Source organism: Puntigrus tetrazona, chromosome 8 (assembly GCF_018831695.1).
Source record: "Puntigrus tetrazona isolate hp1 chromosome 8, ASM1883169v1, whole genome shotgun sequence".
Lineage (NCBI taxonomy): Eukaryota > Metazoa > Chordata > Actinopteri > Cypriniformes > Cyprinidae > Puntigrus > Puntigrus tetrazona.
In genome coordinates this window covers 12,455,003-12,479,028 of record NC_056706.1, presented here as the reverse complement: position 1 = coordinate 12,479,028, position 24,026 = coordinate 12,455,003, and the positions used below count along the sequence as shown (strand labels likewise).

At 38.1% G+C, this 24,026-nt stretch overlaps 2 protein-coding genes across 3 annotated transcripts; one reads left to right on the top strand and one right to left on the bottom strand.

Moving 5' to 3' along the window:
- The first annotated feature begins 336 nt into the window (after positions 1-336).
- On the top strand, positions 337-15,992 carry sema3ga (sema domain, immunoglobulin domain (Ig), short basic domain, secreted, (semaphorin) 3Ga). The gene is made up of 18 exons (XM_043246440.1): positions 337-789; positions 3,999-4,127; positions 9,952-10,112; positions 10,243-10,305; positions 10,449-10,568; positions 10,660-10,753; positions 11,160-11,279; positions 11,416-11,561; positions 11,652-11,766; positions 11,873-11,942; positions 12,087-12,231; positions 12,434-12,656; positions 13,136-13,224; positions 13,364-13,405; positions 13,517-13,674; positions 13,816-13,883; positions 13,985-14,112; positions 14,211-15,992. The coding sequence occupies exons 2-18, from the start codon at positions 4,010-4,012 to the stop codon at positions 14,604-14,606; spliced, it is 2,256 nt and encodes a 751-aa protein (XP_043102375.1). The 5' UTR covers positions 337-789; positions 3,999-4,009; the 3' UTR covers positions 14,607-15,992.
- Positions 15,977-23,159, bottom strand: wasa (WASP actin nucleation promoting factor a). 2 transcript variants are annotated; one of them, XM_043246448.1, is made up of 11 exons: positions 22,764-23,159; positions 21,225-21,365; positions 21,011-21,097; positions 20,452-20,548; positions 20,317-20,349; positions 20,165-20,200; positions 19,633-19,804; positions 19,363-19,541; positions 17,078-18,012; positions 16,674-16,782; positions 15,977-16,490 (listed from the first exon to the last, which is right to left on the bottom strand). In XM_043246448.1, the coding sequence occupies exons 1-11, from the start codon at positions 22,866-22,868 to the stop codon at positions 16,438-16,440; spliced, it is 1,947 nt and encodes a 648-aa protein (XP_043102383.1). In that variant the 5' UTR covers positions 22,869-23,159; the 3' UTR covers positions 15,977-16,437. The 2 variants fall into 2 exon arrangements, with proteins under 2 accessions (XP_043102383.1, XP_043102384.1); XM_043246449.1 differs by having other exon boundaries at positions 22,771-23,159.
- Between the last annotated feature and the right edge of the window lie 867 nt (positions 23,160-24,026).

The window sequence follows — 24,026 nt, the reverse complement described above, 5'->3', positions numbered from 1 at the left end:
TTTTAGGGTCTCTTGACTAGTTGCTTATTGGCATGCATATAACTATAATATTAGTCATTTATTAGTAATAATTAAGCACATATTTGCCTTATTCTATCCCTAATCCCTAATATCCCCAATCTTACCCAATACCTAAACTTAACAAATACGTTAATAACTATTGATAAGCGGCAAATTAGGAACTTGTTGAGGGAAAAAGTCGTGCCCCAACAGTTAATGTGGCATTATCCGGTATTATGTGTTGCATTTTTCTGACCTCTTCACGGTTAACGGCGATTCGTCGGGAGCAGTGCCGAGGGGGCTGGACCGTGACACTTCACCGGCGGAATAAACCAAACACCTGCCACCGCGCAGACTTTCAACGGCGTGGAGCTTACGTGACGAGAACACGAACACGTCTTCCGTTTTGTATTCAAAGTGGCAAACGCTGGAGATACTGTCACGCAACCCGCAAAACACATCTCGACTTTTGTCGCCTTTATCTCCTCGACTGTCTAGATAAGAGCTCAGAAGTATCCCGAGGAATTACGTGAACGAACTGCAACTTTTATCGCCGTTTTTTTTTTTGGACTGACCGACACGCCCCAAAAGTGAGAAATTCAAAAGGCTAGAGCTATAAAAGCTCTTATGTTTTTATGAGAGGGGTTTGGACGGATTTCAGAAATTCAGCAAGGCACGAGCTGCGCTCACAGAGACGGTAAGGAATGTAACGATAACATCTCACCTGCGCCTCGAGACACCGAAAACACGGAGCAGCAGACCGACTACAACATAAGACCAGCGAATCAGGTGAATATATTCACTTCTCTCAGTTTAGAGATACAACTGTTTCCTAAAGTCTTAAAAGTGTGTTGGCCACAGGTAGATGAAAGTTAATTCACGGGTCATCAAAAATCTAGAGGATTTTTATTTATTTATTTTTTGCTTTTGTGCAAATTTGCGAATAATATTACCAGCGTACATTTTTCAGTAATATTACAGGTAGCCTGCGTTTTACAGACACTCCAACGTCTCACTGCAATTTGTGTTATATAAATATTTGACTGTTTTATAGGCTACCCCCTTTGTAACACAATAAATGTCGTTATCAGGTAGCCTATAACATACTACAATGCTACATTTAAAAAAATGATTTTATTATTGTCATAGGAACTACGTGGAGGTAAAGGAAAAATAGTTAAATAATTATGCCTGCTATGGAGCTGAAGGGTTTGAGTATGTTGAATTTAGGATGCATCTATAGGAGAAATATTTAAGCCTTTATGCATATTTTGCACCAAAGATGGTTCTTTGTTTTCAGTCAGGATTCTTTTATCTTCTTATTTAAATGTGTGCGTGCTTGAATAGTTTATATTTTAGAACATTTGTGTGTTAGGGCAAATTTATGAATCGAAATTGCAACTGGCTTGAGTGTTTTTGTTTATGTCTACTGCATTCATACGACGTAACATCCAAGCTTAAACTTGATTCTATTAGTATTATACAGTATATGAACAGTTTTAAAGAAAGGGACCAAAATCCTTCAAATCACATTCGTTAATGTAGAATTTGCAAATGTTTTATAAATATTTGATTGTTTTAAACCTTTTATGTATTTGCTACAATTATTTGAACTTAAAAAAAAAAAAAAAAAGAGATACAGCAGCCTGACATTTTGTCAGTCACAAAAAAGGGGAAAAACAGACACGTTGGAGTTGGATTTAATGGACGTCATAGATTGCGCTTGAACATCCATAATTCATGCGCTGGCCATTCCGGCAGAGGACGACTGATACATAATGCATGCTAACAAGAAAGTATAACAGTTTACACCTGTGAACTTCCACTCAAGACTTAAAACTGCAAATATGCCACTTAACAGTTAACTTGAGTGATGTAGACATGTAAATGCTCTATCTATCTATTTGTCTGTCTTACAAATTGTTTATATATTTTGCAAATTACATGTATAGTGAATTATCAGTTTACAAATATTGGACATAAAATATCTATCTATCCATCTGTCCCTCCGTCTGTCTGTCCTTCTGTCTCTCCGTCTGTCTATCCACTCAGGTTAGATGTATAGCAGTGCTCTCTCTCTCTCTCTCTCTCTGTGTGAATAAAAGTCTGTGCTTCCTACTCTTTCCCCGCAAATCAGTGCCAGAACCAACATGTAAGAACACCTGAGTGACTGATGCTGTTGAATATGTGAAGGAGAGGAGGCACAAGGCAGATCTGATCTTGCACAGAGTGTGAGTTTCAACGAGAGCAAGTGAAACACAGTAAAACATCAGAGGATTTTTGAAATCAGGTTCAAAAGTGAGGATGCTTTGAACTGTGAAAGATTATATCAATTATTTGTTGGTTTTATAGTCCTTCACAAGATGTGCGTTTGCAGCTTTCAGACCAATAATTTTTTGCTGCTGTCTTACACTAACACAGTGGCTATGATCCCAATCTGATGTCTACAGAGTCATGATACACATCTACATGAACATACAGAGAGATAACCATCTCCAGTTCCTTTTTTTACTCTCAGCTTTCATTTACCAACTTTTCTATGCAATCTGCAGTTCTCTCTCGCTCTCTCTATGTCATCTTGCAGTTTGGACATGTAGTACATTCCTGGACAAGCCCCTAGATGCACTTTGAATGTGAATTTGAACCAGTGACAGCTGGCAGAGCCTGGACCAGTGTTTGTGTTTGTGCGCGCGCGTGAGTTTGTGGAAAAGGATTAAGCGAGTTGCCTAGTGTCAAAACGTTTGCCTTAAAGCAAAACACGCCAGCAGCCGAGAGCAAAGCTGTGGCATGCACACATGTGCAGCGTGTAATAAAAAAATCTAGATTTATCCATGGATCTCTAATGAAAAGAATGTGGGGACATACAAATCCCAAGTATGCAAGTACCTTCTGTGCTGACATCACTCGCATACATCACTGGCCTGCTGATGATGTCATAAACAGGAGCCCGGGATCAGTACCTGATGGAAACTGATCTAAAAGAGGCAGCAGTCGCAGCCCTGGACTCCAGCGAGATCTTCCAAGTTATAACAATGAGCAGCGTGATGGGGCTTTGCTGCAGCTTGGAGTGATTTGCCACCTCCAGCTTTTCCCAGGCACATGGCCCCATAAGCTCTAAATCACAAGCAGTGTTTTTTGGGTCAATTTTATTTTCTGTTGTGTTCTATTTTTTTCTGCTCGGTTACTCTAAAGCACATTGAATGCGTACAATAATGGAAATGAACCTATGAATTACAATTGTTTTGATATTTTATGGAAAGCACAATATCATATGGCGTGGATAGCATATAACCCAAGTTGCTTGGGCTTCATGAGTTTGAATACCAGCTCGAGAACTTTTCTTGATCCCTCTCCTATCTCTCTCCCACACTTCCGGTCTGCTCTATGCTATCCTTACTTAATAAAGGCAAAATGTCAGAGCAATATAAGTACATTTAAGTTACATTTCTAAAAAAAAATGTATTAGTTGATTATTATGCCGCTCCTGGGGTTCCTCCCCCATTCTCACAAAGCACAGCTCTTAGCTATCATAATCTGCTAACTCAAATCAGTCTGTGCAGTTGCACCGGGTGGATGAAGATGATTAACGGCACCTGTTTTTCCTAAAATAAAACTGACACCATGTTGCATAAAGGCTGACCCTCTAATGCAGGCCTGAAACCTCTGTCTTTGCATGGAGTTGAACAGAGGAAGGTGTGACAGGCTGGGATTTGTCTGGCTGTTAAAACTCAAGGCTAAATATACAACAGAGTAGTAGAGTACAGTAGTAATGTTTGCTTTCTGTTCCTTCTGTTGTCTGTCTAAATCGAACTGTCTCCATCTCTTTTCCTCCTCTTCATCTCTCATTTATTTTTTCCTCCTCTTGTCGCTCGTCTGTTCTTCCTTTGTCATTTCAGCCTCTTCCTTTGCCGAAATCAGTGACAAATATAGCCTCTCTCGTGTTTTTCTCCCTATGTCCACCTTGTTTTATTTTCTTTCTTTTGTGTGGGTTTGTATAGGTTGCCTGTGAATGGGTCTAGCTATGAGAGTAATGGAAACGAGACTCCTCCTGTTGCTGTTGGCTTTGTTTGCGTTTGAAGTGGCCTGCACACATCGCTCCGCTCCCAGAGTACACCTGGCTTTTAAAGGTAAGAGCAAACATTATTCATTACCTGTCTATGCATAATCAAACGCCCTCTATTACTCTTTTGCATACACCCACAGGCTTGTACATACACACACATGTACAAACTTAGTCTATATGAGGACATCCCAGACCTCTGTTGTTATATAAAGCTAGTTATATACAGAATGCTAACCATAACCCACACCCTTCCTTTTGAAGAAAATATTTCAGTTGTGTCCTAAATTACATGCTATACACTATGCATATTGCTAGTTTGTCATCCATAAGCAGCCTTGTCCCATTTGCTGTGTAATTAAAGCTTAAGCGCAATAGATACCCAGCATTCCACTCTTAGTTTTCTTGGTTAAATAAGTGCATCACCCAGGTATTTAAATTGCACATCTTGTTGGGATTTTCAGTGTGAATGCTCACGCTATTCATACCACAAAATGGCATATAATAGTGCTTAAGTATGCAAATTGCCATACACCTTTTGTATTTTTAGAACAATTTTTTTTATGTATGAATCATGTTACTAGTTGGGAATGTATTTGAATGTAGGAATGCCTTATCAGATGTAGCTTGTAGGGAGCAATTTTATAGCTAATTATGTATACACACACACACACACACACACACACATAAACGTGTTTGCGTAGTTTCCTTTCCAGTGCCAAGTGGTTCTTGGCTGAAAACAAATGGTGGATGTTGTCAGCACGGTTGAGGTGTGGAAAGTGCTGGATCTGGGTGGGTGTCCTCAGTGGAGCATATTTCAGAGAACCCTTGAATCTTGAGCATTGTTTATTGTTCAGAAATTCAAGAGCTCAGTAATATTTGCCATTTCCTGGATTTTAAGATGAGATAATGCAATATGGAGTCACTAGGGCTCTACAAATTCCCATTAAATGGAAACTTTCCTCAGTTTTGTGCACAGCATAATGTATTCAAAATGAATACAAAAATAATAGTGTAAGTACAAAGGCATAATTGTGGATTAATCGAAACATGTTCTGAAGCCTTCTTTGCAAGTTCAGCCTTCTGCTTTTTGATTTACTATCCGAGGATAGGTGATACGTCATCATTTTTATAAAGAAAAAGTCATATGTAACTTTGTATGTAAATTATGTAAACTATGTAAATTTGTATTTATAATCACTCTATTATTATTATATAAACTAATCACAGATATAGCTGTCTCAAGAATCCCAAAACTCTTGCTGTGAGAAGTTTAGGGAGATTCCCACAGATTCTTTCCCAGCATCCTCCTATCATTATTGTACATCTTCAAAGCATATACAAGATCTAAATCAAAGTCATTTTGAACAATTATAGTCATTATCAGCTGTCAAGCTGTCGTTCTTGTTCTTGACAAACACATACACATACATGCAGTCACTTCATAAACACATTAGTGCAACTAATACATACACAGGTATCCACACGTTACACAGGCCCTCTAATTACGGTTTTAAAAAGGTTGAAATATGGGCTGCTTAACATACCTGATGTAAACAAGCATTAAACGTGTGAATCACTTAAGGGGAATCCTCTCATATAATGTTTCATCTGAATAAGTTAAAGGTTGAGAGAGGTCCCGCATAATTACTCCAAAGATTATAGAGCGGCCCATCTCTCACATACACCGGATTGTAACCCTGCACATTATTGTTTGGAAAGTACTCCGAGATTAAAAACAGCGGTAAACATCAAAATACAGCATCCCACCAGAATATAAACACAATTTCGGTTGTGTTTGTTGTACCAGCCGAAATGTAAACATTTTTTTCCAAAAGACGCCTTTTCCACAAGTCACTCCATTTTAGTTTGCTATTTCTGTGGGGCCTCATTCTTTGCTATGGTACAATAACTATGACCTACATAAAAAGCTGACTTGACTTCAGTCAAAGCTACCTTTGTTGGTCTTTCTTTCAATATTCTGGTGCAATTTTTTTTTGTATTTAGAAGTCGTTTTTAGGTCATCTGCCAATTATGACGAGGATATTTCAGGAATAATTTTCCTTTGCTTTGTGTAAACAAAGAACAAAAGCAATGTGTCAAGACCTGTTTAAAGATTACACCCCGTTTGAACATTGTCCAATTAACCAATAGATGTCCTGAAATCTCCTGCTGTTATCATAAAGTTATGATAACCCATAAGTTATAATAAATCCATTTTCATACACTACATAACATTGGCAAATCCCTATTTTTTTTCTTGAAATGGTTTGATGATGACAATGAATGACTGACAATAAGAAAACATTCATTGATTCATGACCAATATGTAGAGGTTCTTCTATTTTACAGTAAACAGTGCTTGATGCCTCAATTCTCGGTGGCGCTTGAGATTTAGAGAATTCAATTGACCCCTCTGTTTTTCACAAACAATCCAATCAAGATGGGTTAAAAGTGCCTTGAAGGAAATTTATAATGATGTTAGCAGGATACATGAGAAAGAAAAGCTGTTCCCAATATCAATCACCTCTTGTTTCATATTTCCAATTGCCCCGGGCTCATATTCCTCCTGCTTGTGCCCTGATAAAACCTAATTGAAGAGATGACTGGGCTGAATTATACGCCCTCAGTAATTTGGATCTAACTAGTTATTGTTAGCTTTGTCTTGTCTTTCATCACCCGTCCCTATAATTCCAGCGAAACTCTTTGGCTCTGATCCAGTCCGCTCCTGCCCTCCCATTTTCCTCAATTGCAATGTATTTTACCCCCATCAGGAAAGTATTAAAGCCCCTCTCACCCTCACCACCACCCTCTCCTTCACATCAAGAATAGCTGGGCGGAAAAATCCACTTGTCTCATTGACCTCTCTATTTTCTGCTGTTATCTGAGATAGATTGTTCATTGTTTGCCACCGGGATGGTCTTTGTTTCTGAGGCGCCTGCAGATGAGGGAAGGTCTTTGTGTAACTCTAGAAAGTGTACCCAACTGGAGACTATGAGAACACTACAAAAAACTGGCAGAAAGAGCGAAAGAGGAACGTGATATGCTACAATGTCCCTAGTGCGTTCAGCGTGTAATCTTACCCTATATTGAACAATATGGCTCTAGATGATTTTAATAATTTATTCAGATTATAATATGATGATTAAATAATCAAGTTCAGCTATATTATCCTATAAATATTAATGCATTATTCACACTGGTAAATATAGTCAAATTATTACTTTAATTAAATAATTACTTTTTTTAATTTGAATGTTTTGTTATATTTGAGACTGATACCTGTTTTAAAGTCCCTGTTGAATTCTTTTCACAACAAAGACTTCCTGCAGGATGTTGTGTCACTAACCTCACCTTTGAACCAGCGTCTTTCACCCGTGATTGTAATGAACCCTGTGCTGCTTCCACTTTGGTCCACTGCAGGTTTGGCAGAGGTGCTGTGTCCGGTGTTCTTTCCTGACGGTAAAGGGAAGAGAGGGGGAACAGGATTGTACACAAACCCTTTCCCTTTTGCCCAACCCAGTTCCGCGTCCAACAGATATCCGATCATTAGCAGTTATTTTAGCGCCCACTAGAACATCCTGTAAACACACATTTAAACATATTAGATACTTTTAGAATATTAACAACGTCATTGAAATGCCCACATTTCCTATGTCCTATTCCTAAACTTTTCCATGGGTGTGTAAACATCCATACGGATGGTCGTCCAGGGAAGGATGACAAAGCTCATTGACAAATATTCTTCTTCCGCTTGTAGTTTCAGGTTTTGGTACATATTTTGCAATGAAAAAGGCTACTTTCCGCTTTTTGTAACGCTACATTCGAATTGCTCACCCTGTCACCCAGTAGGGCAGCGCTTAAAATATTCAGCTCTTAAAAGCTCATCAGACACACTGAAAATGACGCAAGCTCTTTAACCCACTCTTAAATTCATTTCAGCTTGATAAAACACAAAGAAAGTGTTACATTGGCTGACCTGGCCTAAGCCTGCTTTTATATTTGGAAAAACAAATCTCTTAACAATAATAGTATTTCATATACCAGTTGTGATGTGTAGTTTCTTGCATTCACCAAGACTGAATTTATTTAAAAATACAGTAAAAATAGTAATATTGTAAACAGCTATTTAAAACAACAATTGTAGTGTATTTAAAAATGTGGTTTATCCCCGTAATGGCAAACCTGATTTTTTTAAAGCAATTGCTCCAGTTTTGTGATTTCCATATTGTGCTCAAAAACATTTGTTATTATCATATTTGAACAGTTTGTTAACTAACATTTTAGTGGGAACTGTGTGGGGTATTTTTTCCTAATCTTGCGTAACATTGTAAAAGCCTTTATTGTCAATTTTATTAATTCTAAACGTTTGAACAGGAGTGTATTTTGTAATAGTTCAGTATGACAAGAAATTCAGGATACGTGATGTGGATGAATCTAGTCCAGAGGATCAGATGTGGAAGGAAAGATTAGCGTATAATTAGTCATCTATGAATGTAGCTTATGAAAGAGTTTCAGGACTTCATCCTCAAAGGAGATCACGGGATTGAATGTGTCATACTGATCCGGAACAGGGGGAAACAATATAAAAGAACAGCTCTTTTTGAAAATGTGTTTGAGATCAAATGAGTAGAGTTTAGGGAGAGAACATGACTAAATTATACTGAGACACAAGACTTCCTTTAAAAGAAAGTTCTCATGTTAGTGTTTCAACTACATCCCATTACTTTCTTTTCTGAAACAAATTAACACTTTTTTCAGTAAGAAAGTATTACATTTTCTAAACGAACAAAATGACAAAATATTTTGATATCAAATAAATGCTGTGAACTTTACATTTATCAAAGAATCCCGAGTGAGGAATTAACGACAGCATTGACACTATTTCTGTAAAGTATTCCTTTAAAATCTTTCCTGTCTGTTATTAGGTTCTGACATCTCTCTCTCAGACCTGAAATCATCTGATCATAATTCATAGCCGACACAAGTCTACGCTGTTAAACATTCACACAACATTAACTGCAATTCTTGCATCAGGGCCTGGTGTTCTTTTGAAGTTCTGTGACAGTCTGCAAGAATGTCTGAATAAATGCTTCATTTTAACTCCGCTGAATTTCTTCATTTTAATCTTTGCCTTTCGAGACCGAATACTTGGCCCACATGTGGAAGTGTTTTTATATTTTCCAGCACTCAGGAAATGTTTCTGGAACTGTGTTAAGTGCAGTTTGCTCCCAAGAGCCGTCAACTCGAGCCGCTTCTCGACTCTTCCTTCCACCTTGAAGAAGAGCTCGCTGAGGAAGGGCGGCCCAGAACACCGCTACTACAAGATTTTTATTTTAATGATTTCAGATGAAAAAGGAAATTCCCACAGAACTATGTTTCAGTCCGTAACTGAGAGTTTGTGGGTTTAGTTAGAAAGCATATCCATGAGAAGAAAGTTGAGAGCACCCTCTATAGACGAAACACTATTTTACAATTAGATTGATCGGTCTTCCCCACCTTTTCTGTCTTATGTACCTTTTTAGGTACTTTAAGCAGGGACATTAAATTGATCAAAAGCAAATACATTTTTATTTATATTATTAAAAAAATTATCTTATTTTATTATTATATTCAATTTTGTACTTTTGAGTGTCTTGTTCCTGAATGTACAAAAAAAATGTATGACCGTTTTCACAGAGGTACTAAGAAGCACACTGTGATTTTTAACTGTGATAACAATAATAAGAAATATTCATCAAGCCCTGTCGTCATAGTAGAATGATTTCAGAAGGATAATGTTAATAACTGTGATTAATTAAAATGTTAAAATATAATGTATATACGTGATAGTTTTGTTATTATTTATGTGTTTTTTTATTTAGTTTCTCACGCTTCTCTTTTGTCATCAGAACTTATGGACACCCGAACAGCAAGGCCATTCAGCTTCTCCTTCAACACTAGCGACTACCGGATCTTGCACGTTGACCCAGACCAGGGGCGCTTGTACCTGGGCAGCCGCGAATATCTGGTCTCTCTGGACATGCAAAACATCAACAAAGAGCCTCTCATTGTAAGCGATGATTCAAATGAATCAATTCCATTCACAAGAAAACAACAATTGTCAGCCAAATGCTGATCACAAAAGAACTGATGGGTCGGTGAATTCTTCTCGTAATGCAGTGGGTGTTTTATGTCTGTAGATCCACTGGCCGGCCCCAGCTCAGAGAAAGGGAGAGTGTCAGATGACTGGGAAAGGCAGGCATGTGAGTTTACATCAGTTCTCGTCATTGAACCGCTCTAATTAGTACTAAATGATTCGCTAAATAAGATTTGAGACTCTTGTTCTCATGTATACTGTATTAATCAGTTGTAACAGTGGTTTGTTTGGGTGTGTATGTGTTTTCAGGGAGAGTGTGCTAACTTTGTGCGTCTGATCGAGCCGTGGAACAGGACTCACCTGTACACCTGTGGTACAGGAGCTTATAAGCCCATCTGCACCTTCATCAACAGAGGCTGGAGAGCTGAGGTACAGAAAGCACGCACACACTGTTTCTACTTGTATGTAGACACAACCAGTTTTAACCCAACTAATGCTTTCCCTGCTCTGATTTCCACAGGACTATCTCTTCAGACTGGTTCCTGGATATGTGGACTCTGGAAAGGGAAAATGCTCTTACGATCCAAACCAGGAGAACGTTGCAGCCCTGATTAGTAAGAAAAGATTCATGAAGATTCATTTGGAGGCAATTGATCATTTGCTAAACACATTACTAGCCAATCCAAAACAATAGAAAATAACACAAGTCAACTGAAACATATACAGAACCATAACATAATCATAACATGTCATAAAAAGCAGAACAGAGCATATCAAAACAGAATCACAAAATAATAGAGTATAAAATAAAATTCCAGAAATTCCAAAAGGTCAATATCGTCTTTTTAATGTGTGTATATATATATATATATATATATATATATATATATATATATATATATGTATAAATGTATATATCACTACAACATAGTTCATACATTTCACAATTCATCTGAAAAAAATAGGTTTTATTTGTACTTATTAAAATATTTTTCTTGTCCTCACTTCTGCTCCATCCAGATGGAAACCTGTACGCTGGAGTGCCGGTGGACTTCATGAGCACCGATCCAGGCATCTTCAGGACCATGGGCAGCCGGCCAGCCGTGAGATCAGAGCAGTATGACTCTAGGTGGCTGAATGGTAAATAGCTTGGTCGTTCATATTTGGATTGGAAGATGTCATTTGAATTAGCCTGTCAATAAATATTTGCTCAGCTGTTTTATTTTCCATTAAATATTTGGATGGGAATTACATGCACACTCTGTTTATTTCCTAGAACCTGTATTTGTTCACATGAAACAGATTCCTGACAGCGCCGAGAAGAATGATGACAAGCTCTATTTCTTCTTCCGCGAGAAGAGTCTGGACTCAGGGGCAGGAGCGAGTCCAAGTGTGCTGGCCAGGGTGGGCCGCGTGTGTCTGGTGAGCGTCAGAGCCACAAACTGCAGGTGCACAGGAAGCAGTCCACAGTTCAGTCAGTCAATAAAAAAAGTTGTTTTCGTTTGATCACAGAATGATGAGGGCGGACAGAAGTCACTTGTGAACAAATGGACGACTTTTCTGAAAGCCAGGCTGGTGTGCTCTGTGATGGGCGATGATGGGGTGGAAACCTTCTTTGATGAACTGAGTGAGCGTTGTTTCCTTTCCAAGTTTATTTCATAGATTTCAGATATACCAAATACTGTATTATCAGTAATGCATACTTAATATCTCATTACTCAAACACTCTCCAGGGGACGTGTTTATCCAGCCCACCCAGGATGAACGAAACCCTGTGGTGTATGGCGTCTTCTCAACTTCAGGGTACATATTTCCTTCAGATAATGTCAATTTAGTCATTTCTGTCTTTTGATATTCTTCTTTGCTTGATTTAATTTCACTTTGAAAATGATTTAGCGTTTCTGGATCTGCTACATTTTACTCATCTGTCTTGTTTTTGTCTCACAGCTCTGTGTTTAAAGGCTCAGCCGTGTGTGTCTACTCAATGCCTGACATCCGAAATGTCTTTAATGGCCCTTTCGCCCATAAACACGGACACAACTATCAGTGGACTACATACACAGGGAAGATTCCCTATCCTCGGCCGGGAACAGTGAGTTTCAGTCGATTGCTCTCTTTAGCTTTATGAAAATTTCAACATTTCACTCGCTGTATTGGTTATTGCATAAGCTTGTGTTTCTTATTATCTCGATCTGTGATGTTTTGTATGGCTACATGTGTTTTATTGTAAAGACAAGCAAACTCAGAAGGATGTATATTTGTCTGACTGACTTTCCCTCCGTATTCGATATCAGTGTCCTGGAGGCACATTCACCCCAGGAATTAAGACGACAAAAGAGTTCTCAGATGAAGCGGTTAACTTCGTCCGTGCTCATCCTCTCATGTACCACCCCGTGTATCCTATTCACAAGCGCCCTCTGGTGGTGCGCTCTGGTGTAGACTATCGCTTCACTACTATTGCAGTGGATCAAGTGGATGCTGTGGATGGCCGATACTCGGTTCTCTTCCTGGGAACAGGTGAGTCTGCCGTCGTCTGAATGCTGAAATTAGTTCAGTGAATCTGTTAGGTAGCACTTTGTTTCAATACTCGACTAACAGTAGGTAAATTGGTAACTACATGTCAATTAGAATGAGTCCATAACATACAACATGGGAAACCTTGCAACTTATTCTGCTAACCCTAAATCAACCCTAACAGTCTACTCAGAGCTGCTAGACATGTAGTTGATAATTTAATGAGGATTAGTTACAAAGTTACTTATAGAATGTCTAAAGTGGTGTAGGTTATCAAAGTTGGCATGAAAAAAAAATCCCTTTCTGCTCTAAATGAGTGTTATAGATCTTGTTCTGAACAACTCATCCATGAATATTTCTTTTTAATCATTTTTTTTTAAACCTCAGTTTACTTATCTATTTATTTAAATGTCATAACTAGACCTTCTGGTTTTGGTAAACATATTGTGTTAACAGTGAATCACTTGTCTGTCGTCCCTCAGACCGTGGTACAGTCCAAAAAGTTATAGTTCTTCCCAAGGATCCCACAACACTGGAAGAGCTCACTTTAGAGGAAGTGGAAGTTTTCAGGGTATATTATTTTTTAGATATTTTGTTTCAGACCTCAGTATTTTAATGTTAGCTAAAAAAAAAAAAAAAAAAAGACATTTAAGTATCTATATGCTCTGTGTGTAATGAAATATATGCTTTTCTATTTTGCCTATTCATAGACACCTGCTCCTGTCAAAACAATGTACATATCAGCAAAAAGGGTAAGATGTAATAAAACACATTTGTACACCTTTTAAGAGTGTAATTGTTAAAGATGTTAAAGAAATCGTTCACTTATGATTTCATCCAGCAACATTTTTGTTTTTCTACAGCAACAACTGTATGCATCTTCAGAAGCAGGTCTTACCCAGATGTCCTTGCACCGTTGTGGAGTCTATGGAAAGGCCTGTTCAGACTGCTGTCTGGCCAGAGACCCCTACTGCGCCTGGGATGGAGATAACTGCTCTGCCTTTACACAAGCCACCAAAAGGTCAGAGAACCTGAATTATTTAAAACCATCTCCTGATTCAGCTAAATTAAGATGAGAAGGTTCTTAAACCGTCTTAAAATGCTCGTGTGAGTACAGTAAAATCACGTCAAGTTTGGTTATATCTTGTATTATTTCATATAGGAGGAGCAGAAGGCAGGATGTTAAACATGGTGACCCTTTGCGTCAGTGCCGGGGCTACAATGCTAAAGGTAACAAAAACAAGGAATAGTCTTTAGGATAGTAATGAGGTCAGTCTGATGTTTTTGTGTAATAGAACATAGCATATGACTGTAATATTTTCTGTATTTAGTGGAGAGGAGACTGCAGGAGAAGGTTCAGTTCGGTGTAGAGGGTAGCAGCACATTTTTGGAGTGTGTACCACGCTCTCCTCAGGCCACTATTAAATGGCTTTACCAGAAGGAGGGAAGACGAAAAGTGGTGCGATTTTTTTGCATTTTTTACTTTTTTAGACCAACCACATAATAAATGTTTCTTGACCATCTTTCAAAAACGTTAACACATCTCTTTGTTGGCAGCTGAATCGAGAGGGAGAGGTTCTTAAGACTCCTCAGGGGGTTCTTCTGAAAACGCTCACCAAAGCAGATTCAGGCCTCTACCATTGCCTGGCCACAGAAAATAACTTCAAACACACGCTGGCTCGTGTTTTCTTGCGCATCCTGGACCGGGACATCGCTGTAGCCCTCACCACCCCCGATGAGGAGGAAGAGGCATCGAGGAGCCATCACAGAAACCATCAACAGGACCCTGCAGCTCTGACCCCAGGGCTCCTGCTGGAGCCTGAAATGCGTCTGATTCAGCAGTACTGCCAGTCCTACTGGGAGCAGCTGACGGCTGGCGGGAACACACAGGCTGAGCTGCCCAAACGTGCAAATCGTAGGCACACAGAAGCACTGAAGGCTAGTGGGGAGTGAGGGGCACAAGATAAGAGTTACCCGCCTGTCGCCTCACTCCGAGCGGTTTGTGGACTTGCATAGGTTAGTTCTTGAGCAGTGGCACCAAAAAGTATTTGGACAATTTTGTATCATTTGGACATTTTTATACTGTTCAAAATGCACTTAAAATGAGACCTAAAATAAAATGTATTTATTTAACTACCTGCATGAGATTCCGTTCTTGAACGGTTATTTTGGACACTTTTGGACAGTTAAAAACTGTTTAATTATCCTATTTGTTTGAACACTTAAAAATAAATGCATTTTTACAGTTTACTGAATTAATACATTTATGACCAGTGGCTCCAAATAGTTGGAAATATTTTTTTTAATTGATCAATAATTTGAATTTGCACACGTGACGTGTTAATATTTTGCTATCGGATTTAAGAACGATTACCCTAAAATTAAAATGTCCAAGTCCTTTTTGGGATCACTGTATGTAATCATACATTCGTTGTTCATTCACTGAACCATTCGTGTGTTGTACTGGGATTGTAGCCGATGTTGATTTAGGACTTAACGTTTCCATCCGCCACAGTGATTCGACTGCATTTCAGTATTATAAACAGGTGTAATCTTTTACTAACCTCACAAAATTAATCTGTAAATGACCTTCAGGATTCAGTAATTACATACTGACAATAATCAACATTAAAAAAGCAACCAATAAACCATAAAGCACTTTTTTAGAGAGGATCTCACCTCATACGCTTTAAAAAGGCTTCCACTATCTTGTCATCAGAAAGCCCCTTTGTTAAATCAACAGTCATTGGGCTAGTGCAATTTCTAATGTTCCACCTGGATTATGAAATTGTCAAAGTAATTTATGTATGTATGTGTAATAGTAATATATGTATGGATTCTAATAACTAGGTTAATAACGGCACCAAACATTTGCAAGAACTCACTTGCCTTCATGTCTGTGGGACTGTGGCTGTTTCTCACCATTTGTAATATATATTTATTTGAAGTTGTATATTTTTTTATGGGATGGTCTTTGAGGATACCGAATAAGGGTGGAGGGCATTTTTTGCATGATTGAGAAATTAGATATGTTGTCATATTTATTTAAATGCATTCAAAATGACTGACACTGTTTAGGAAATAGCACTTTTATGCTGTGCATTTCGTGCTTTGTGTCTGGTTGAGCAATCACTATTCAAGTGAATACAAACGTCATATTCACTGTTCACTCAGATGATATCTAACACTGGAAATATTTCACAACATTTGTGTCCTTTTTATTTAAACGGTAGAATAGTCTGGTTGTAAATTACATTACTCTGTCTTGCTCTTAGATGTTGTCTTGTACGGAAAAAAATAAATCAACGAGGAATCATTTGTGATTCACTTTTCAATTCACATTTTACTTCATTTACATATTGTAAATACATTCAGTACTCATTCACATTATATAATGTTAGAGATATCTACATCATCTGAAACACTCAGAAACTGAGAACCCTTAAGAGGAGTAAGACAAGCTATGCATGATACGTTTGATACAATATTTTACTTTTGTACATTAGATTACCTTTTAATTACCTTTAGCATAAGGTACAAAAAATATTATTATAATTTAAATAACTCTTAAATGCAAATCTCAAAATGAATATCCCTTTTTTATAATAAAACTGATTTAATTTGTTTAGGAATAATGGTATTTTAATATCAGCCATTTATCAGCATTTTTCTGACTTTATCAGTGCATCATCAGAGAAAATGCTTGGGATCAGTGTTGTTTGACTTCCAAAACATGTACAACTGCCCTGATGCATGTATTGAAAGTATTTCAATTACACCAGTATTAATCCCACTCTTCATCGTCGTCCTCATCATCATCAAATTCATCGTCCTCTTCTACAAGATAGGGTAGATACGGCAGATAAGTTAAAAGGCTACCAAGTATGCAGGGTTCAGCAGACCAACGTATTGTGTGAGAATTAACTACAAAATGTGTTAGTGTATATAATAATATAAAGGTCTTCTTTCCTTTCATAATTGCTATAATAACTGACAAAACACTAGTAATTGAGTGGTTACCAGATGAATGGATGACTTTACTCCTCTTCTGCATCACCATCATGAGAGCTCCAACTATACCCTCTTCTGTATCCACGGTAGGTGTAGGTGGTTCTGGGTTGGTGGCCACCTGGGCAAAAGGCATTACTGTATATAGCTTGTATAGAGTGTTACGATTTAAGCAAAATATTAATAAAAATGAGCATAATTAACATAATGGAACTTATTTGTGATTGGCTCTTGTGGGTGTGCTCATCTTTTCAAGATAATATAATATTTATGGTCCCGTCCACAAGATCAAAAATACAGTCAAATCAGCAATACTTTCAGCATGCACTACTCTAGTCTAGAGAAATGTTTTATTATTATCAGTGTTGTGCTGCTTGATATTTTTGTGGAATAGAAACGTGTCTTTAGATACTCACCTTTTTGAGTTTCATGCCTGTTTGTATCTGGGCAAGTAATGCTCCTCTACCCCCTTCCCCACCGCTGGATGCTGGAGGTGGCGGACCACTTGGAGATGAGGGGTTGCTTCCAAAGTGCACTGGAGGAGGAGCAGCGGGAGGGGGAGGAGGAGGTGGTGGAGGCGGACCGCCTGCACTGGGTTTGGATGAGACTGGAGGAGGTGGAGGGGCAAAGCCTGAGGAATTGCCTCGGGGAGGAAAGTTGGATTCAAAAGAACGACGTGGAGGCAAAGAATCAGTAAAGTCTTCAGGTGGAGGAGGAAGAAATGAGTCACAAGGTGGAGGAGGGAAGAAATCAGATGGGGGAGGAGGTAATGGCATATCGGATTGAGGCGGAGGTGGGAAACATACACTATTGTCTCTCGGAGGTGGGGGTAAGGGTGCGTTCCTCACACCCGGTGGTAGTGGTGGTGGAGTTGCCCCAGCAGGTTGGGGCGGCAGAAAACTACCTCGTCTTTCATTCATTTGTGATCCAGGTCTCTTTCCTGGAACGGGGGCTAAAGACTCCCTGCGTTCTCCTGGAAGTGGTGGTGGGGGTAAACCTCCGCTCCGACCTCCAGGTGGGGGAGGTAAGTTTGCGCTCTGGGATACTGGAGGTTGAGGCAAGGGTCCAGTACGGCCCCCGGCAGGAACTGGTGGCAGGGGGCCTAATGATGCCGATCGGGTTGACAGAGACACGCCGCGGCCTTCAGGGGTGGGAGGTGCAGCGGCTGCTCTTGCAGGTGTTGGTGGAAGGGAACCTCGATGAGCAAGTGGACCAGAGGACTGACCTGGGACAGGCGGTAGAGGCCCCATTCGACCTTGAGGTAGTGGAGGTGGCGCTGAAGAGTACCCAGATTGGGGAACTTGGGGAAGAGAACCACGATGTCCACCGGGAACAGGAGGGAGAGCAGACTCTAAACAAAAATAAATTCTTTTTAGAGGGATAGTTCACTCACAAATGACAAGTCTTTTATTAATTACTGAGCCTCTACTACTCATGTCATTACAAACCTCTAAAACCTTCCTTTGTTAATCTTCAGAACACAAATTAAGATATTTATGATGCACTCTGAATGCGTTCTGACCCTGCGCTGAACTACCACGTTCAAGACCCAGAAAAACAGACATAGGTCAAATAATCAAACTGACAGCAGTGGTTTAATCTTAATTTTATGAAGCTAAAAGAAAACGTTTGTGTGCAACAACAACAAAAATAATGAAACAATTACTTCTCTTCTGTCTCACTTTTTTTCGACTTCACAAGATTATCACAACTGGGCCTTGACCGTGTCTGTTGAACGTGTGTGAACTGTGTTGCTCTCTATAGAGTGTCGGAAAGCTGTCAAATGTCATAAAAAATATTTTAATTTGTGTTCAGAAGATAAACGGGTTTAAAACGTAATTTGTTTTTCAATTGTTTTGGCTTAATTCTTTTTTATTTTTCGAAACAATAGGTTCAGATCACTCAACAGTTAGCTTCTTGTTCATATCAGATTGGAATTTCTTATTGATTTGAACAAATCGCAAAAGCTTTGGCACATGTCTGCAGTAAGTACAATAGTCAGCGGTTTGCACAATAACTATTTGCATAAGGCTTATTGATCAAAACTGATGAGTCACTTAAACTGTCAAACTCTTTACAACTTCTCAATCATTTTTCATAATGTAAGCATTCAAAACGATCTATTCAATTATGAAAAACTGGTATACACATGTATATTCTATTATATATCTCTTATTTTTGTGCATTTGTGGTGGCATAAGAAATATGAAACGTACAGTAATTGGACAAGCAAGATTTCACTTTACATGTAATACAAGAAATAAATGTACTGTATAAATACAAGTCTTTATATACTTTTTTTCCTATGTACCATTGACTATAATTAGCGTTTCTTACCAGCTCTACTTTGTATAGGTTTCTATGTAAGTACTGGTACTTCTCAGTTGCTTGAGGCTGACATTTAGCACATTTGGAGTGAAAGTACTTGATGAACATATACTGCGTGTTATTTTGTGTGGTTTTAGTGGCTTTTGCATCTGAACTCTGTGAAAAAACAACTAAACATTTTGACCAGTTTGGCTCTTTATGGTGGCCAAATCACAGACAGGATAACTAGGTTTCGATGCATGAATGAAATGTTTTGGGGGAGTAACTCCATTTTGCAGTGCAGTAAAGTTCCAGCAAAAAGTTATGACATTTGCTCTCACAGAATAAATGTAATTTTTGAGTGAACTCAAGATTGTAAGAAATTTTAACGTACCCTTCATGTTCGCCTCCTTTTTAACAGCCTCCATTCCACCTGAACGCTCAATGACATCATAAATGAGCTGAGAGGTTTCTGAGTCATTCATATCCGCTTCACTGATCCCAGCACAGGACAGAAGTTTCACCAGATCCGGGTCCAAACTGTTGGAACCCATGCCAAGGTGGCCGACATGCCTAAAATCACGACACAAAAAAAACGTAAGCTAACCAAAACCCTCTTCAGAACCATTTATCTTGGTTAAAGTGAGTCTGGTTATTCACTCACGTGAATCCACTGGGTGCTCCAATATCTCCCTTCAACAGTTTGGATCCTTTCTTTTTGTTTTTTTTGTCTTTCTCTTTCTCTTTCTTGTCTTTCTTTGATTTGGAAGGGATAATTTGGTTCTGAATAATACTTGGTACCAGTGGAAGCATGGGAGAAGAGGGCATGCCGGAGCCTGTTATTAAAGATATAATAATATATATTAAATCAATCATTTGTATTGTTTTCGGGTCATTCTACGCTTGTAATTTGCATGAGAGGCAGCGTAAGCACTTGAATATTTGTTCTGTTGTTGAATATTAGCCCTATTATTGGGTCACATGGCAACCATAGTGTTTTTTTTTAAATAATTAAAATAATAATCATAAAAATAATTAAATGTTTTTAAAATAAAGAATTAAAAATAGAAAGAAATAGATCTGATTGACTTGTTTTCTAATACAAATGAAAGGTTAATTATTATATGTTTATATTAAAAAGTGAAATATCTATTAAAATACTTAGTCGAATACTTTTTAAAACCAAAAAAACTTACCATTTGGTCGAGGAAGTGGTGGCAAAGCTCCATGATCTAACAACAGAAAAGAAATGTATATTTGATTTGCAATTTGTTAAAATAACCTTCACTTTAAAAAAAAAAGAAATCAAATGAAATAATTCGGTGATCTGAGAAATCTCATTTGTTACCTCTAGATTCGTGTCCCTTTTTCTGTTGTTTCTCTTTATATGATTAAAGGAAAACATAAAGCAGTCATTTTAAGTAACTGTCTCCGTAACCAGATTTATGAAGTAAGCTTGTATTCAAACTAAATAAATGAATACCAAAACGACTATTTCTCTGGCTGATCTTGTCTTCCACTACAGAAAAGAAATTTTCAGCCTCTCCTACATCTGCAAAGTTCAGCCCCACTTGACAGTCCTGAGGAGAGATGCAAAGTTGAGCTTTTGTTTTTATTATAAAGTTACCTCATTAAAGTAAGGTAGCTAAAGAAAACATGGTTAACGATCAGATAATAAACAGTACATCATTCCTATTTAACCTTTGTGACTGTATTTCTGTTTTCTACATTAGATAGTTCAATCGGCCTTATAGTTTATATTATAGTATTATGCAAATACTGTGAGTAACTGTAGCTTGTTTTGCCCTAATATATGCAGCAGACTGTATTGCTGTAGACAGTGATATGAGGAAGTCCTATTGATGCGCTGCATTAACCTTACAGGAAAGAGAAATAAAAACTTCCCCAACACAAAAAAAATGCATTACTGCTATATCATTCTGTGTGAAAATCTTAAAATCAACTGTAAAGATGACAGCGAGCAAATGACTCACAAGGTTGCTATCTTGTAAATCCTGTAAATACAACATCTAAATACTCACGTCTCCAGGGAAAGTATGAAAAAAAGGCCTGGTCCTTTGGTACATCAGTTGGTTATATATTTCCTGTTCCCAAACCATCTTCCCTGCCTGGAAGAAACATGTCAGAGATCATCTCAGTTTTCGGCCAGACAAACACTAGTTTGAGGAACTGCTCGATTGTGAAAATTTGTGCGTGTTTCATTTTATTTTTGAGTTTTTAATTTGTGTTGAGAACCTTGATGTCATATAGACGGATGAAAAAGGAGCGCAGAGTGCTGTCTTTGACGAAACAAACTACTCCGGACTGCTGTGGTGTCCAGCGGTTGGGCTCACTCGGAAGGGCCATGAGTAACTGCACGACCCCTGAGGATAGAGACTGCAGACCAAACCAGAAAAAAAGACCACAATTAGTCTCATGCTTTCACAAAGGCCTGTTTCTCTCACATGCATGACTGCATGTGATTTATGTGCACCAGTGTACGCACTAATCACACTCTGTGTCCAAAACATAAGATGGCAGATATACGGTAGCTGTTTACAAACCTCGTTCTGCGGCAGGAAATGTCTTAAAGCAACTTCCCTTTCAAACCCCCCTTGGTGATCACAGTTCAAGCTGCAGTGAAGGCTAATTTCACACCTTCTCTTCCTTTAATAACAAAAGCTTTTACTGTGCGTTCAAGCAGCACCAAAATTACCCACAAAATGGCAGTTACAGCACTGCCGGGGTGTGCAGCAGAGGTCTTGGTGCGTTAGAGAAAAGCTACCACGTGGAATAAGTTCAATCAGGGTTACTTTCCATAAAATAGAACAGTTTTGATGAGCATGTACAACTTCATTTTGCGGTGCAAGAAATACAGCTTCATAATCAGCACGTGCTTGTAGTGTATAACTTCAGATTAATGATTCTGCTACATCAATGCAAATGTTAATGTAAAGATGACAGTCAGCAACAACAGGATCTGGTCCTGAATGTGTCATAATAGATTGACTGGAAGCAGAAATAAAGAACCCGCTACAGAAGTGAGAAGCATTTTTACATTAGCTGGTTTACCGACTCATTTCTTTGATGTGCAGTTTGAGCTGCGTGACTGTGATTACTTTATTAATGGATAGAGGGATGGATGGATGGATGGATGGATAGATAGCCAACTTAATTTAAAACAGTGCAATGAAGTATGAATTTTATATATAGGTAAATATTGGTAAAATATAGATCAAATATATTTCGATATTATAAATGCAGAAAATTTTAAGAAAATACTATTTGTATTTAAAATGAAGAAAAAATAATATGTATCGCTTTACGCCGGGACTTATGAAAATATTATACTGATATTTAAAATTTAGAGAAACATAACTTCAAATCATCTAAATAATGCTTATTTTGATAAACTGTTTCACTGTTTTACGTTTAATGTGCTTTTTAACATTGTACTGTTGTTAAATCGACAATTTTTCACCATATGCAGTAAAATCACTTTAGTGTCGCGAACCCTTTTTCCATTTAAAATTGGTCAAAGTGAAAATGTGATGGGGAAAAAAACACTGGAAAAATGAGATCAATAAAAGACAGCTTCTCAAAAAGAGAAGTAAAACTTTATGGTCAGTTGTTCCTTTCACAATACTACAGTAAAATATCTTTTTTTTTTCTTAAAATTTTCATCCAGTCAAGTTTCACAGATGTTAATTAGTTTCATGAAGATTTTACCCATCTTCCCTCTGCAAAACGCAGGCTTGCTTTAGGCTTGTAGCGAAGGCCCTTGAACTCACTTACCACGCACCTCCTGCCCAGCAGATCCTCCAGCCTCTCGTTCTCCTGTGGACTGAGCAGAGAGCTGCCCACATTCTCCTGACCTTTCCCCTTCGATGCTCGCTTCATGGCCTCATATACTCATGGAACAAACCGTTAAAAAAAATGAAAGTCGAATAGAAAGAGACCCTGGAAGAGAACGAGAGATCTCCACTGAACTACCGGTGACTAGACCGAACAGCGAGCATTGAGTTTCTCTTCCTAGTTCTTGCTCTCAACATCAGCAGACAAAAGGTTTTGACAGGAAATGGACAACCACACTTTTTTTTCTTTTCTATTTTCATTCTCTCGCCCTGTTTTCAGCGTGACACACTGCTGTATGTTCGTGCTGCTTTCAGATGAGAGCGGAAGTCCCCTTAGAGCCGCCCCTGTCTCTGCAGTCAGATCATCAGAACAGCCATTAGTGTCTACAGTGTACTGTATACCAAGATAACCTTCTGTTGGTGGGTTCCTGTCTGGCGACTTTAATATCTATATGTCACATGTGATAAAAGGCAAAAAAACATATGGGTTGAGAAATAACAAAAAAAAGTGGTGGTGAAAGGAAAACGAAACATGTCATAGTAGTGTCAAAGGGATTTTATAACTTCTTCTTTTTTTTTTTTTTTTTTTTTACTTTTCACAAAAAATGTACAACCAAACTGTTGAAAAATCAAGGCAACATAGATTTTAACAAATGCAGTTGTCCAGTACTGTAGTAAAGTGGATTTGTTTGTCTAGTAAATGCTAAAATCTCTTTCCAATTATCGTCAGTGCAAATACAGATCCCTTGCTTTTTATATATATAGAAAGACTTTAATAAGCATAAAATTGTACTGTTTTTACTACTATACTACTAATATGTGCATTAATATACTAAACTTTCTAGTAAACAAATTGTTGACAGCATAACAGCATGATACAGGGATTTATGTAGAAAAAATCCTACTTGGTATATTTTATTGAATGCGACATATTAGAATATGAAGTGTAAATAATATGCATATATATATATATATATATATATATATATATATATATATATATATATATATATATATATATATATATATATATATATATATAGGAAGTCTATCTTTGGAAACGTAGGTTACGATATAGGGCGCCCCCTGCTGTCTACAGACCCGCCTTGTAGGCGACACATACAATCATTGGTTTATTGCCTTAAAGTGCTCCTAGTATGGGTTATTAACGGTTCATATTTTGGGCTTGGGAGTCAAATAACAG

Bases quoted from the DNA above. Each gene is read 5' to 3' on its own strand.
- sema3ga (XM_043246440.1), top strand. From the start codon at position 4,010: ATGGGTCTAGCTATGAGAGTAATGGAAACGAGACTCCTCCTGTTGCTG. The intron at 10,569-10,659 runs GTACAGAAAGCA...TGATTTCCACAG, and splicing joins ACAGAGGCTGGAGAGCTGAG to GACTATCTCTTCAGACTGGT. The intron at 11,943-12,086 runs GTACATATTTCC...TTTGTCTCACAG, and splicing joins GGCGTCTTCTCAACTTCAGG to CTCTGTGTTTAAAGGCTCAG.
- wasa (XM_043246448.1), bottom strand. From the start codon at position 22,868: ATGAAGCGAGCATCGAAGGGGAAAGGTCAGGAGAATGTGGGCAGCTCT. The intron at 20,350-20,451 runs GTATTCATTTAT...AATCATATAAAG, and splicing joins CCAGAGAAATAGTCGTTTTG to AGAAACAACAGAAAAAGGGA. The intron at 16,491-16,673 runs GTAACCACTCAA...CCTATCTTGTAG, and splicing joins TAAAGTCATCCATTCATCTG to AAGAGGACGATGAATTTGAT.